The sequence below is a fragment of the Artemia sp. Qi Xiang Cuo genome, chromosome 2, assembly GCF_049724085.1.
Source record: "Artemia sp. Qi Xiang Cuo chromosome 2, ASM4972408v1, whole genome shotgun sequence".
NCBI classification, from domain to species: Eukaryota; Metazoa; Arthropoda; class Branchiopoda; order Anostraca; family Artemiidae; genus Artemia; species Artemia sp. Qi Xiang Cuo.
The window spans coordinates 52,957,256-52,972,314 of record NC_142795.1 but is presented as its reverse complement, the minus strand read 5'-3'; the positions used below and the strand labels follow the sequence as shown (position 1 = coordinate 52,972,314).

The 15,059-nt window shown below is 33.9% G+C and overlaps 1 protein-coding gene across 1 annotated transcript in view; it reads right to left on the bottom strand.

Annotated features, from left to right (window-relative positions):
- msps (msps cytoskeleton-associated protein 5) overlaps nucleotides 1-15,059 on the bottom strand; it is a 226,699-nt gene that overhangs the window by 77,302 nt on the left and 134,338 nt on the right. Inside the window, exons 9-12 of the mRNA XM_089101805.1 lie at nucleotides 14,644-14,756; nucleotides 11,672-11,843; nucleotides 7,920-8,113; nucleotides 3,430-3,581 (exon numbers count right to left, since the gene is read on the bottom strand). Of these exons, the coding sequence (XP_088957931.1) occupies nucleotides 3,430-3,581; nucleotides 7,920-8,113; nucleotides 11,672-11,843; nucleotides 14,644-14,756 (631 nt within the window). The remainder of the gene's footprint in view (nucleotides 1-3,429; nucleotides 3,582-7,919; nucleotides 8,114-11,671; nucleotides 11,844-14,643; nucleotides 14,757-15,059) is intronic.

Sequence of the window (15,059 nt, the reverse complement as noted above, 5' to 3'; positions counted from 1 at the left end):
AAAGATGGTACGCATTCGCGGGAAAACTTGACTGGCACAGGACGTTAAACCTATATTACCCTATATTAGCAATAATTCATGTTCATATGCCAACAAAGGCCGCGAACCCTTTGCTCCGCACAGCGTATTTATATCTAATTTAATAACTTTTTTTCTAACTTAGTAAAGGTTTTATTTACATTAAACCAATCAATCACAAGAAACAAAATTACTTCCTATTGCTTCACAGCCTATGTACAAAAACGAGTTCAAATACACCGATTGATGGTATCCCCTTGTGTCTTTAGGATTACACAAAACTAGCGCTTTACTGAAAACACAAAACCAATGCATAAAAAATGAGAACGTTGTTTTAGATGCCGAGGAGTCATTATGTTGTCGCAGAAAAAAGCACCAAATCTACATATTTTTAATAGACAAGATGTGAATAACCTATAATATACACTTTAAATTCTCTTCAAACTTCGAAAAAAAATTTTTTTTTTTTTATTAAATAGTCATTTAAAAGCCAGTAATAGTAACAGACTGACTTTAAAGGTCACTCATTGGTCTCATCCTCCTTAATACCAATGGCTAGTAACATGAAACTCTAACCTGCAGAAAACATACTTAAGTACTAATCGAAATAAAGAACGAATACACCATAGTATAAACTCAAGATATATAGGTTCTGTCTGTAGAATGGAGAATTTCAGGTTATGATGTGAATTTCTTATTAGTCTATATGTCTAAAATTTACCTGCGCCCTTCTACTGCTGAAACACCAAATTTTAATAGATTGAGGATTTTTTTTTTTTTTTTTTTTTTAATAAACACTTTTCAAACAGTTCATGGTAACGAACTGTAAGGAGCGACCCGGCTCAATAGTAATCCAATAGATACATAAAATTCTGATACCAATAGATACATCAAAAGAATCAGATTCTTATGCTGATTTCAAATATATAAGTTTCATCAAGTTCAGTCTTACCCATCACGAGCCAGAGAAAATTCTCGTAGGTTACGTAGAACAGTCAATTTTTTGGAACTTTTTAAACCATTTCGAACTACTAGCTTTTCTAGTTTCTTGACAAATCTACATATTTCAAAGGTTCAAATTGACGATAGTTCAATAAATTTAGGCACCTTAGAAAACTAGGCAATTCAATTATATTTTCAGAGACGCCCATTAAAAGTTTCTCGTTAGTGTTCATCAATTTAAGTTAAATATCCAGAAATTCTCAGCACTTTGGCTACATTTTCAAACTCAATTAAGGCGGAAAATGATTTTCATTGGTTTCAACAATACAGAAGCCAGGTGAATATGAGGGCTGACCAAATGTTGATGTCGAAATCCAATACATATTGATCACAGAAAAAACACAAAAACATTGAATAAGAAAGACACCAAAGCAAAAAACTAAGCAAGGGAACTCTAGAAAGGAAACTCCGACCAAAATTACAGCTTAATTATTATAGGACATGCTTACTACAGCAGATGTACAAAGTTCAAATTTGGATGGGGGAGGGGATGGCATAAACATAGTTTTTTCCAGGGAGTGTGAAGCCTTAGTGGCTATATGGCCCACGTTTTAAAAGATTTCCAAGAAGATTCTTCAGCCAATTTTGGACGAAACTTGAATCTGACTCCTATCGGTATTCAAGGATGCTTACCAGAGCATGACTTTAGTTATTTTATGTAGTCTTTAATTGAAAACCCTCTTTAAGTAACATTTATGCCGTCTCCTCATATTAATATACCCAATTTAATCTAATTAAAACAGTCAAATTTTCATAGAGTTCGACATTTCATTCCACTTCATTCCTTGAGTTCGATCTCCATGTCAAGGCTCATTCCGAAAGTCACAATCTGAGCGGGGAGGAATGATGAGAAAAGCAGAGACAAAAGTACAATACATAAACAAAAACATTTAGAAACCTAAAACACTCTCTTCAATAGATACTAAAACTCAACTCAAGTCTGAACTCAGCACAAAATTAATGGCAAGAAGAGGAATAGCGACAAAAATGCCCATTTCCATGAATTGATTTCTTGGGGGAGGGGGGGAGAGCACAAATTCGAATAAACACAAAAATATACAAATTATACGATTGATCCAGGAAACTATAGGGGGAAATTATAAAAATCTCAGGATCTCCTTGGAAAACGTACGGACAGGACAATCTTAACAATTTAATTGTTTTATCAAGTAATCGGTATACACTCAGATTTATTAGATCACCTGTATTACAGCACTTTCTCATAGACAGATCGTATTTTGTTAAGTAAATTAGTATATATTACCCCTGGAGAGTTATTACCTTTACACTAACCAGCCCAAGTAGCCAAGTTCTCCCCAACTGCGGACGTTCCTGGCCAAATTAAATACATCTAATTTGGAAGTTATGGAAGATATACACAAATATGCTTGAATTTTGGATGGCAGAGATGAATTAGTGCATTTGTATGGAAATATATTTAACCAGTGAAAGACGTTATACGGAACATACAAAATTAACTAATATAAGACAATAACTACATATTTTTATATAAATTCATAATAAGTAGTAATAAGTGACCTATATATTTCATTAACGGTATTTGATTTTCATAAAAATTGGTTTACAAGATTTATAAGCTTGATGGTTACAAATTTGAGACTAAAATTGGACTTTAAGAGTTGAAAATTAAAACAGACTTAAATCAAGCATTTCCCAAAATGGCGTTCATGTTAAACCTTATTGAAATCAGAGTCATGCAAGGATTTTCAATGCTGAAATAAAGACTCAATAGCAAATTTGGTTTTACTGTTCATTTTAGCTTTCATTTCTTCATTCATAGTATATTCTCGTCGTTTTCGGTTTAAAACGTTATGTTAGGATAAATTGGCTGGAGGGTAATTTTCTGATGAGCTACTTCTTGGCATTTTAACATCAAATACTCGAAAAACAACTATTATGGTGCGAAATTTGGTATTTAAGGCGCTGGAAGAGAGGCACAAACGTCACAAATAGAAGTACTTAGTGTTTGGTTTCGACTTTAATACATTTGTAGTTAGATGTACGTGATCACGACTTTTGTATATGACCAGGGATTTTTTTCCGGGGGGGGGGGGGTTCAAGCCCCCCCCCCCTTGATACGGCCTTGTATATGACCCTCAGGTTTTCAATACACATTACATTATTATTATTATTATTATTATAAGCTAAATTCTGCTCGTTTAATTTTTAGATTCACTCTTTACTTTCCGTCAAAAGACACTGTTCTTAAATGTAATACAAGAAAAAAAAATATACAACCAATCCACACATAAATGTTATGGAATAGGGCTTATTAGAGAGACGCCACTAACCAACATAGATTTTGATGCTAATAAGCTAGTAATCCTTCCTTGTCCAATTGAAAAATATATTTTTCATAGCAATTCAAACAGACTCAAATTTACTTACTTCGAGAAATCTCCTTTTTCAGCTAAAACTGTAACCCCTTCCATTTTCAATTTGAGGACTTGGAAATTTGTGTCCTTTAAACCAGGTTTCTTCGTTATAGATCTAAGTATAACTTGAACTGGTAGCTCTCCTTTTTCAAGATATCGGATTTTCTAAAATGAAAGTAATGAAAGTTATTTGGAGAGATTCTATTGAATAAAACCCTCTGGCAACAAATTTATATGTCTTATAGAATGTCACAGATGGAGTTAATAAAATCAAGTTCATTTCGGAGCAAAGAGAGATGGATATTAAAGAACAGAAAAAGGAAACAGTCCAAACATATAAAGTAGAAAAAATGAAAGGAATATAGTATTCAGAAGTATGACTGAGCAGATATTAATCATACTGTCTTTTTGCACCTTAAGAAGTAAAACAGTTCGTGGTAACGAACTGTAAGTAAGGAGCGACGTGGCTCAATAGTAACCAAAACTCTAAGAAACAGAAATAACAATCGATACATCGAAAGAACCGAAATTTAATGCTCATTCAAAATATATAAATTTCATCAAGTTTAGTGCTACCCAGCAAAAGTTACGAGCCTGAGAAAATTTACCCAATTTTAGAAAAAGGGGGGAACCGCCACCAAAACATCAATTTATCTTAATGAAATCATGTCATCGGATTTAGCATATAAGAGACCCCTACTGTAGAGGTTTCAAGCTTCTATATACAAAATGTGGAATTTTGCCTTATTTGCCAGGAGAAAGATCACGGATTCGTGTTTATTTTTATTTGTTTTCTTTCTTTTCCGGGGATGATTGTACCAAAAAATGGTCCTAGAAGATCGGGAGAGGGTGCATTCGATCGGAAATCAAAAGTTCTAGCACGCTTTTTAAAGGATCAAAAATATTGGAAGGCAGCTAGCCCCCCTTCCACGCTAGGTCTTTCCCCAAAGTCATCCATAAAAATTTTGAGATAGCCATTTTGTTCAGCATAGTCGAAAGATCTATAAACTATATCTTTAAGGATGACTTGACCCCTAACAGTCTCCAGGGGAAGGGCTGCAAGCTATGAACTTTGTTCATTGTTTGCATATAGTGTTGGTTATTGGGAAGTTTACAGACATTTTTTTTTTGGGGGGGGGGAGGGTCTAGCGGGGGGTTTCTGACAGGAGAGGAGGGGGGGTACATGGGAGGATCTTTCCATGGAGGATTTTTCGTGGGGAAAGGAAATTTTCTATCGAAGGGGAGCCGGATTCCCCCGCATTATCTAAAAAACGATCAGAAATTAAATTAGAAAAGACAAGTTTTTTTCAACTGAAAGTAAGGAGCAACGTTCAAACTTAAAGCGGACAGAAATTATTACGTATACGAGGGAGATCACCCCCTCCTCAATGCCTCGGTCTTTACGCTAGTTTTTTTAGAACTTTTTAAAAGAGCTTATTATTCTAATTAAAGGGCCATCGTGTTTTAGGAGTCATTCTTAAATAAGTGGAACAAAAAGTCAAACTTTAGCGTAAACATAAAGAGAGGTATTGAGGAGGGGGCCTTCATATACGTAATAATTTCTTGGTTCGTTTTAAGTTTTGATGTTGCTCCTAACTTTCAGCTGGAAAAGCTTGTTTTTTTCTATTTAATCATAGGAAGGACTAACAGAACATAAGGGATATTTATTATATTTAGCAAGTTTAGTTTTGGATTAAAAACTGTATTGAGTTATTGAGCTCAATAAAATTACTATTTACTCACTACTATTGAGCTCAACATATCACTTACTGATCTAGGATAATAGTGCGTCTAAAAAAAAGCACATTTTATGAGAAATTATACATTAAGGTGTTTTCAAACTCCTTTTGAAAAAGAAAGATAATCGATTTAGTGATCAAGGCTTAGGGGAAGGTTTGCCTCAGTGTGCTTGGAGATTCAAAGTTCTCAATTTCGATTTTTGTTTTTCAGTGTGAAGAAGACCCTTTTAAATACTGATTCACAATATGTAGCTTTAATAAGTTTGAGATTACTAGTTAGAAGAAATTTACATAAGAAGGATTTATCGGAAAATTCCCTTATTAAATATGTTTTTTAATTTAAGTTGTTTTCAATTGGTAACACCAAAGTTTATAGCAATTATTTCTGCAGAGCCAGTGCAAAGATTAAAAGTCCATTTGGACCCTGAACTACGGTAGTTGAATTGACTACAGTCAAGTTAACCGTAGTTCTGACAATGTCCGAACATCGAAAGTTCGCTTCTTGTAGGTATGACAGAATGTCTGAAAAATAAAAATTTACCATCATTATCTGTCATTACCTCAATGTAATTATCATACTAATACAAAAAATGTAAGAGGCACTTAAATGGAGTCTTTTTTAAATAGTCTAAGACCGCCTTTGTCCAAAATTCCAAAATTCACAAGTGAGATTCCCAATAGCCTTAAGTGATTATGCACTGATTCTACTCAGACCATGTGTTAAGAATAGTCAACTAGAGTTCATGGGTGAAAGAGCCAGAGTAGATGTCCCTGCGAAGGCTAAAACGCTTGATGTTGGCTTTAGTTCAACTACAGTCAAATAAACACCAAGGTCCAAGCACACTCTCGATCTTTTTCTATAGACTTAGAAAAAAAGTTTTTTTTTTATGAAAACTTATATTTTTAAAATGCTGCTTTAGGAGCAGAACTTTCAAAAATACTGTTTTTAGGCACCAACAACACAACAAAGAGTGTGTAGGCAAACACAACAACACAACAAAAAGAAAAATATTTCTTTTTTAAACCTTAAAATTAGAAGAATAATACTGGCCATAATCAATTTTTTGGCAGAAATGAGAATTATTGATGTTTCATTTTGTCAAGGTCAGATTTAAGGTAGACACAGAGAAACCTATTTAAAAGAATTGTTTTACCAATAATTCTAAGGAAAGACATTTCAATTTCTTAAACAAAGTCATAGTTGGAATCAATTTCATTAAGTTAATGTCAGATCAAAGACAGAAAGCAAAAGAATGGAAAAAAGATAACTCAGAACAAGCTATTAGATAATTAAGAAAACAAATCATTGTATTTGAAAGTTGCTTCGAAAGCCTTGAATTATACTAGCGCATCTAAATATATACCAAGCAAGAACAGAAAAAAGAAGAGCCCTTTCCTAATAAAACTGGTTTTCGGGTATCAGGCAATTTAAAGAAACGGTATATCGTATTCAAACAAAAATACTTTGTTTGGTTATTAATTTTTGATTATACAAAAAACAAAAAAATAAAAAAAATATTCTATTTAAGGGGCAACCCCGAACGACTCTAAAAAGCGTGTTTAAACACATAAAAGATTCTTCGAAATATTGCTTATGATTAAGAGCAATTTTCAATTCTCCTGAGATATTTGGTGTTCTGGAATAACAGAAAAAGTCATCCAGAGCATCTTTCTTTACAAATAACCCTAAGCAAATAAACTGCCATTTCTAGGAGAAGGTCAACTAAAGAATGAATATAGTTAAATTATTGTCAAAGAAAAAAAGAGAACGTAAAAAAAGAAAAAAAAATTAAACGGTTTAGATACAAGATTTCAGAACACACAACTGAAAAAGGAACAAAGTGGGAGGACAATGGGAAAATAATTTTGAGATTAAAACACCTTAACAGAAAAATTTTAATGATATCTGATAAGACCACAGCAACATAAGCTTGAAATACAATTACCTAAGTGTGCATACATAAAATCAAGTGAGTCTGCATGATTTTCTCTTTCTATGTTTACATTTTTTTTTCTTTGTACCAAGCAATAAGCTAAACTAAGAAACGTGAAGATTTCTGCAAAATAATTTAGGAACTATGAGAATTAAGCTACAAAAATCCGAAAAATACGAACTATGTACACAAAATAGTTTTCTTGTGTGAATCACGGTATGGGGGGTTGCATTTCCGTGGAGGGAATTTTCTACGGGGAAATGGAGAATTTTTAACAGGGGAAGACAACAGGGGAATTTTAACAGGGGAAGATAAAACGGCTCGACACCGTTTTACGTCTAAAATTTGCTTACACGAGCTTCGAGTTAAGCTCGGTCCCCTGGTACTGTTATAAAATGTTATTAAAAAATTAATGACATTTTGCCTAAACATGGCAAAATAACTGAATAAATAAGTTTGTCAAAAAATTATAAATCATATGAAAATTACGTCTTTGATTATCAGAAAAGAAACAACAAACAAACAAACTAGAAGAGAAGATATTTCACTACACCTGAGATAATCGTGATGACGGAGGACAAAATACCGTACGGTCAATTTTCAATTTACCTAATACGTCTGATTTCACAAAATAGGAAAAAAAAAAATCTTTTTAGAGGATTTTTTTTAAACTAATAATATAAGGACTGTACTCACGGAAGGATTTGCAGGTGAAATTGTGGAATTTAGTAGAACTAAATTAGCATCAACTTATAGAAATGAAGAAAATGAAACTCTTAAAGTGCTCGTTCTTAAAAAGGTCACTGTTTTTTATTTCCAGAGGCACTAACCTCAAGAACTTGTTCCATTGCAGCGAGTCTCATCTTCCAATTAGAGTCAGTAAGCTCAGAAACAACTTGGGCCGGAAACAACGCCAAAAATTGTTCATCAACTTCTTCTTGAGACAATTCTTTTTCAAGCTTTTCTTCAGTAGCCGATGATTTTTGTGGAGCTTTTTTCGTAGCTATTTTAGGAGGACCTGCACCTATAATTCATAGATAAATTAATATAATACATCATCAATATATTTGAATTCTATTCAAATATAACCATATAGATTGAAAGGTAACTATCAAAATTTCAGAAAACAGAGTTACTTTTTTTAAATAAGAAGTTTTTAAAATATCTTAAGATGACCCACTATCTTACAATTTAGGCAAAACACAGCCACGTGATCGCACTTTTTACCCCTAAGCAAAAAAAAAAAAAAAAAAGCAACAACACCTTCACATACCATTAGAGGACATCTTAATTTAATACTCGATTTCCCTACTTTTTTTTTCTCTTCTATTTTCTTTTTTGTCAAACAAATTATTAGAAATTTATATTCTAGCCTTCTTGTTATTATCTTGGAGATCCCAAGGCATATTGTCGGAACTATATTATTTGCTATTATGCCTATTAACCTTTGTGAGATCTTCTCGTAAAGATGGAAATTAGGTAACGAGGTGTCAATCCTGAATATTTATTATGGAAATACGATTAGTCTCCCCCTTCATTTCCTCCACCGAGTCGCACGTGAAGCCCAAGACTTTAATAGGAATGCGAAAACAATCAAATCAAATGCCCTTACCATTGATTTCGTCAAATTTTCCCCTTTTTTCATCCTACCTGATTCCCCTAACATGATAGTTGCCGATACAATTTTAAGAGATCTCAAATAGAGATATTTTGCAATTTTAAGAGATCTCAAATAAGAAATACATACTTACAATATTATGAAAAAGGCTAATGCATTGTTTTGCCTAATTGAACGTCTGAGTAAATTCAATTGCCTTAGAGTCTTATTCCCTCTTGTATTTTATTTTTTCAGATCATTTTGAAGATACATTTCCGCGCTTAGAACAAGTGGTTATGAAGTATTGTGAACCAGGTCATTCGAATATACAGGAGGTTGATGCTGTACATAGCACTATTGAGCGGGGGCTAAAGCATCTTGATTTGTTTTCCCAACTAGATCTGGTGAGGAAGTTACTGAAAGTAAGAAGGATACATCCTTTTAATGTCCTGCAAATGACCCAGTCAAAGTTCTTTGACTTTCAAAAGCCAACAAAGCTGTACAAGTACTCGTTGGTACCGTATTCAAAGGTAAAACGACTTGAGTTCCGTTAGGATAACACTAAGAGAGTTTGGTTCAAAACTTCCTTCTCTGGAGACTTGCAAATGGCTACTATATCACAAGAATGTACTTCGGTTAAAAAGCGTCCCAACACTTCGGCTGTCCGTGTTGTTGAACGTCTTGTTTTGCCCAAACTTTGTGGCAAAAAGATTGATCTACCTGAGGCGAAAATCAAAGATGTCAAGTATCTCTTAAAGGTCATCCCCAACCAAGAGAAGGAGTATTTTGAAACCAAGATTGAACAGTACTACAAGGCCAGGGAGGATGCTGAACGTTTGGAAGCCTCTCCGTCTACGCGAGATCCCTCTCCAGAGGAGAATTCCACTGAAGCAAAACGGCTGCCGGCAAAGAAACTCAACAAAAAATAGACGTTTCTGACGTTTTTTGTAATTTTTATACTTTTTCAAATAGTATTGCTGCATCAGAACTCGTTTGTCGTATCTTTATGGTGAAAAGAATAGGCAGCCCACACCGTTTTATCGTATCTAAGTTTACTCCCATTTCGTTAAGGGCGGATTGTCGTATCTGTATTTCATTTCAAGTTTCGACAATGAAAACTTTACCTTTTCCATCTCATATTCGGGAGACCTTCCTTGTTATTTTTTCTCTTTTTTTGGATGTATTTGCGAAGAAAATCGGTTGTACCGTGTAAGTTCCAGCAAAGGGGAAATTTTCAAAGTCGTTTTTATCGGAATTTTGAAAACCTTAGTTACGACAAAACCGCTCTCAGGGGACGACGTGTCAAGCGTTGAGCCCTCGTCATTAAACCAAACTAAGTAATTAAATTAGATAAAGTCCCCCCTCCCTTAGATACTTCCTCGGATTTTTTTTTGTGCTTAAATTTTGTGTTTTTCGAATGCTAGAAGCTATATTTTGAAAGCCAAAAATAAGAGGCATTACTAATCTGAGCCTACTAAGTCAGGATAAGAGAGAAACTAATTTTAAAGGAAAACTGTTTACTGATTTTTTTTTTCTTTACCTTGATTTTCTCATACAAACAGCAAAAAATTATTTATCCTGTAATCAAAAACACTGTTTAGGCGAAGGTTGTGGGGCACTCCTTCCTCGGTCTCAGAATAAAATTCTACAGTAGAATGGTAAAAAAAAAAAAATCTAGAAAACACTATACTTTAAGAGGATTTTTGCTCCCAAGGAGAATGCTTAGCCATTAACCCCGGATAAGTCTTCAGAGGGAAGAGGGATATCATTTTATCCTACTCCCACTTCTATGCAAAATGTCAAGAGTATTTACATTCTCTCAATCCTACCCCCATAATTACCTAATTTTGTTCTTATTTAAATACTTTCGCGCTTTTGACGAATGCACCTCAACCCCCCCCATTCTTCAAACAAATTAAGGCCTATCTGATTGTTGGCCCTATTATAAGGATAGTCTGCCTTTGCCAATAAAACATCGCCCGTTTCAGCCTATGATGTAACTTGAAAGTGCAAGTTTAATCCTACCTTTGTCAACAAAGGTGTTACTTTTTCCACTTGTCTTAGAAATAAGAAGACAAAAGAACACTAAAAATGTAAGCAAGAAGATTACTATAATAATATCGCTAAATCGCAAATCATTCAAAATCGTATTCATAAAAAAAAAAAAAAAAAAAAAAAAAAAAAAAAAAAAAAAAAAAAAACAGTTCCATGACCAGATGGTTTATACAGAGTCTGCTAACAAAAAGCAATAATAAAGATCAATCACAGAAGATACAATTTGAGCAGAGGTTCATTATTGATCATTTTGTGTAATTCTGATTTTATTTTTGTAGAAGAGTGCACAAGGGAGTAAACGCAATGACTGGTAAGTCTAAGACATTACACAAAACATCTTCCAATCTTTTGAGCCCTGGTGGCAACTCTATAGATGATACAGCATTTTTCTTGTCATTTGTTTTGCAAACGACAAGTCTATTCCCCTCCGTCTATTTTTCACGATCTTCACGGTGCCATTAAACCAAGCCTTCCCCATTTAGCCTCTATGCCAAAGTCTGAACATATTCATCGTTTCGTACCCTAACTTAAATGGACTGAAAATATTTCATTTCTTCCGGGAGAGCTTCTAAATAAATAATATTTTTTCTTTCTCTTTCTAGCCCAGCCCCTTTTTCTATTTTGCCCTTTACTTATTTTCTGGCTTGTTCCAATTTTCTTTTAATTTTTACTTGGCCAATGCTCATCTTTTATAGTCTGACTGTTAGTTGTTTGATATTATTCAGTTTTTATTATTATTATTATTATGATTGATTCCCAAATCAGTAAAATTGTCTTTACTTTCGTAAAGCCAAAGTACTGAATGCGCACCACAAGGTCAATTTTGCATTTTGGTTTTGACAAAAGCCACTTTTTCAATGATGTTTCACAACATGGAATAAGACTTTCTCCACAATTTAGAAATAAAAATCAAAAAAAGTTCTCGGATACCTGCTTGTTTTGATGATTGGGACCCAGAGGGTTTGCCAGGGCCACCTGTCGGTTTCCTAATAACTGGACCTGATTTGGCCGCTTCAATGGGCTTTGGCTGCTCTTTGGGTTTCACAATTTTAGCACCAGGGATCTTCACTTGCAAAACAGCTTTTTCACAACACTCTTTTATCTATTAAAGAAAAGTGTTAACTTAGATGCAAATAATATATTCAAGAAATTATTCGGAAACATCTTGGACTTTATTTTTACTACTCAAGTTGTATCACTTATATATTATTAAAAAAAAAACAAAAAAAAAAAAAAAAAAACTTGTACAAAGGAAATGATTTTCGAGGGCAGTTTGGCGCATACGAGATAATAATAAGAGAGCCATTCATACTCCCGCCATTTACCCGTGCCCCAGCCATTTAAACATTTGCCTCTCAATTACTTGGACTACCTGTCTTTGCTTTTCTCTGTCTACAATTAGCCATGTCTTGATGCAACCTGCGAAATACTTGATAATTTTAATTCAAAATCAACGGAAAAATTGGTTACATTTTCTGACTAGAGAGTTCACAAAATATATGAATAGTTTGTAGGCAAGCTAAATATGTTTCACGACTTCAAAATTTCCGGTCAGATAACGTTGTCTTAATAATTGAAAAATAATAACGGATGATTGGTTTCAATAGCTAGTCAGAGTAAAGCAAATAAATAGAGATGCAATATCTTTCGGAAACTTGTTGCATCTTCCGAGAGAATAATTTGTTACCATGGAGGAAGATGAACATTTTAGAAATTCATTATAGAACAAGAGGGCCGATACCTATTCAAAAACTAGAATTTGTATAAAATTATAAGATGGAAGTTCTAAAGCCGAGCTGAATTTTGGGCAAGTTATTCCCAATAGGACATTTTTATTGTTTTTTTTATATCTTCATTCAGCTAATACAGTCTTTAGCACTTCGATTCCTCTTTCAGTTCTTTAATATCTTGATTTCCCCTTAGATTTTTCTTTTTTAACCTACGTTGTTTAAAGTTCACCCGTTTTCCAATTTTTTATTTTACTTTGCATTTTCATATTCTCTCTTTCTGGTTAATTACACCGATAAAGCATTGTGAAAAAAGCACACACGACGTATTTGCTTTAGAAACATTTTTTTTTTTACTGTCTTAAAGTGCCGTCTTTTGCTCAAAACCGAATCATAGGACTTCGATATTACAGGTGGAATAAAATAAACTTTAGAAGGAAAAATGAGGTAAATGAAACTCTAGGTCCTGAGTGCACTACAGTGCTAAAACAACATGCAGCTATGTCATAATTTCAATTGAACTCTTCAGAGGCCAAAATGGTTAAACGCATTTAAAATATTTCTTTTTTTATTTAGCAGCATAGCACTTATTTGACTTTTGCTTTGGCAAATTAATGAGAATATGACGCCCAACATAAGAATTTAACATCATAAAAAAATCGTGTTTTGAAACAGTAAAAATAGATAGAGAGAGATTGAGGGGGGAAAGGGAGAGAGAGAGAGAGAGAGAGAGAGAGAGAGAGAGAGAGAGAGAGAGAGAGAGAGAGAGAGAGAGAGAGAGAGAGAGGGAGAGGGAGAGGGGGAGGGAGAGGGGGAGGGAGAGAGGAGAGAGAGAGAGAGAGGAGAGAGGAGAGAGAAGAGAGAAAGACAGAAAGAGAGAGACAGAGGGGGGGGGGAGAGAGATGGTTAGTCGTAAAATAAAAATCAGCAGTATATGTCCTTAGTCAGTTTTCTATAATGTTTCCTTTTATGACATGGATCGATCTGATATCTGGACAACTTACTTGGTTATAGAAGCATTAATTTTTTAAGTCCTTTAATCTAACAAAAAGTGTTTCATCTTCATTACAATTAAAAATAGGCCTAAAACAAAATCCCCAAGAGGACCAGCTAAAGAAAGGGGGATATCTTTAATTAATAAAAGGAAATGTTTTTCAACAGAAGATTTCTTGCTTGAGAGCGTGATTCCTAAAATGAATTAAATCTTTATTCTGGGCAAAATGGTTAGAATTCCCAAGAAATAGCTATTTTTCCAGCCGTTAAAAACATTCACATTCATCTTTTCTAATAAAAATACTATTATAGAAAATACAATCAGAATAAAAGAGAAATTTCAAGAGAAAATAAACAGAAAAAAAAAACTGTGGTTAATATCTCACTGTATTGCCAACATTAACACAACAGTACTTAAAGGAAAAAAAAGCGAAGGAAAAAAACAGAGATCTCCTTGTTGTTTTTATAGAGAAATGTTGAAATGGGTAGAAATCTAAAAAAACACGACTAGGGCACGTGCTTATACTTCCAACCAAGTTTGGTCAAAATACGAGAATCCCTTTTGCTAGATGTCCTGATGCAAAAAATTAAGTATCCTTCCCCTTTTCTTCCCCAACAAAGGTAAAATTGGTACCATGTATCTAAAGGAAATGACTAAAATATAAGCTCTTATTTTGGACAAAGAATGGTTGAAATCCGACTACCTTTTCTAGAAATTTCCCTCCTCCCCTCCCCCAGCCTAAGATTTGGACCGCAGCCAGACTTAGAAATCCTCATCCTCCCTCACTCTAAAAAAGAAGTTAGAATGTATCTCCGCTTATGTCGTAAGAAGTGTAGTTCAAAAAGGTGTAGTTTTAGGGGATATAAAGTAAAACTATTTGACTATTCTCACCTCCCAAAAAATATAACAGTTTCTTCTTTCTTCTTATATGTTTTATTTGTGCACAGGTTTTTTAAGTTAAAAGCAGAGTCCCAGTATAAATTACTTGCTCTTATATCTCACTTGTAAAAAAGTCAATAAGTCCTGGTCAACTTTTATTTCAATTAACCATTTTTTACCATCTTTTGAAATAATACTTTCTTATTCTACTTATGGTTTTTTCTCAGTAGAAAACCATGCTTACAGTAATTTATCTAGTTTCATTGAAAACCTAGTTTGTAATACAGTAGCAATTTCATCACCTTTGCCATTTTCAGCGGCTCCATTTCGCCAAGAAACGGCAAAATTCCCTTTTCACCAACAACTCTCATTGCTGTGCCTAAAGCTTCAGCCGAGGCATCACGAACATTGGCATCTGCAAAATTGAGGTTAATTACATTCTCGCAAAGTTTGGAAGTAGGGTTGTTATCAAGACAGCACCCTCAAAAATTTTAAGAATTAGGAAAAAAAGCACATGATACTGGGCAACGGCAAAAAAAACAAAAACAAAAAAAAACAACAACAAACAGAAACAAAATAAAATCAAACAAACAAATAAAGAAACACGCAAGTCTGTATATATGTGCGTGTCAGAGAGAGAAAGAGGGAGATATGGAATGGAGGGGGGAAATGCTAGACTTAGATTTAACATGAAAATCATGAACTGACGAAAGTAGAT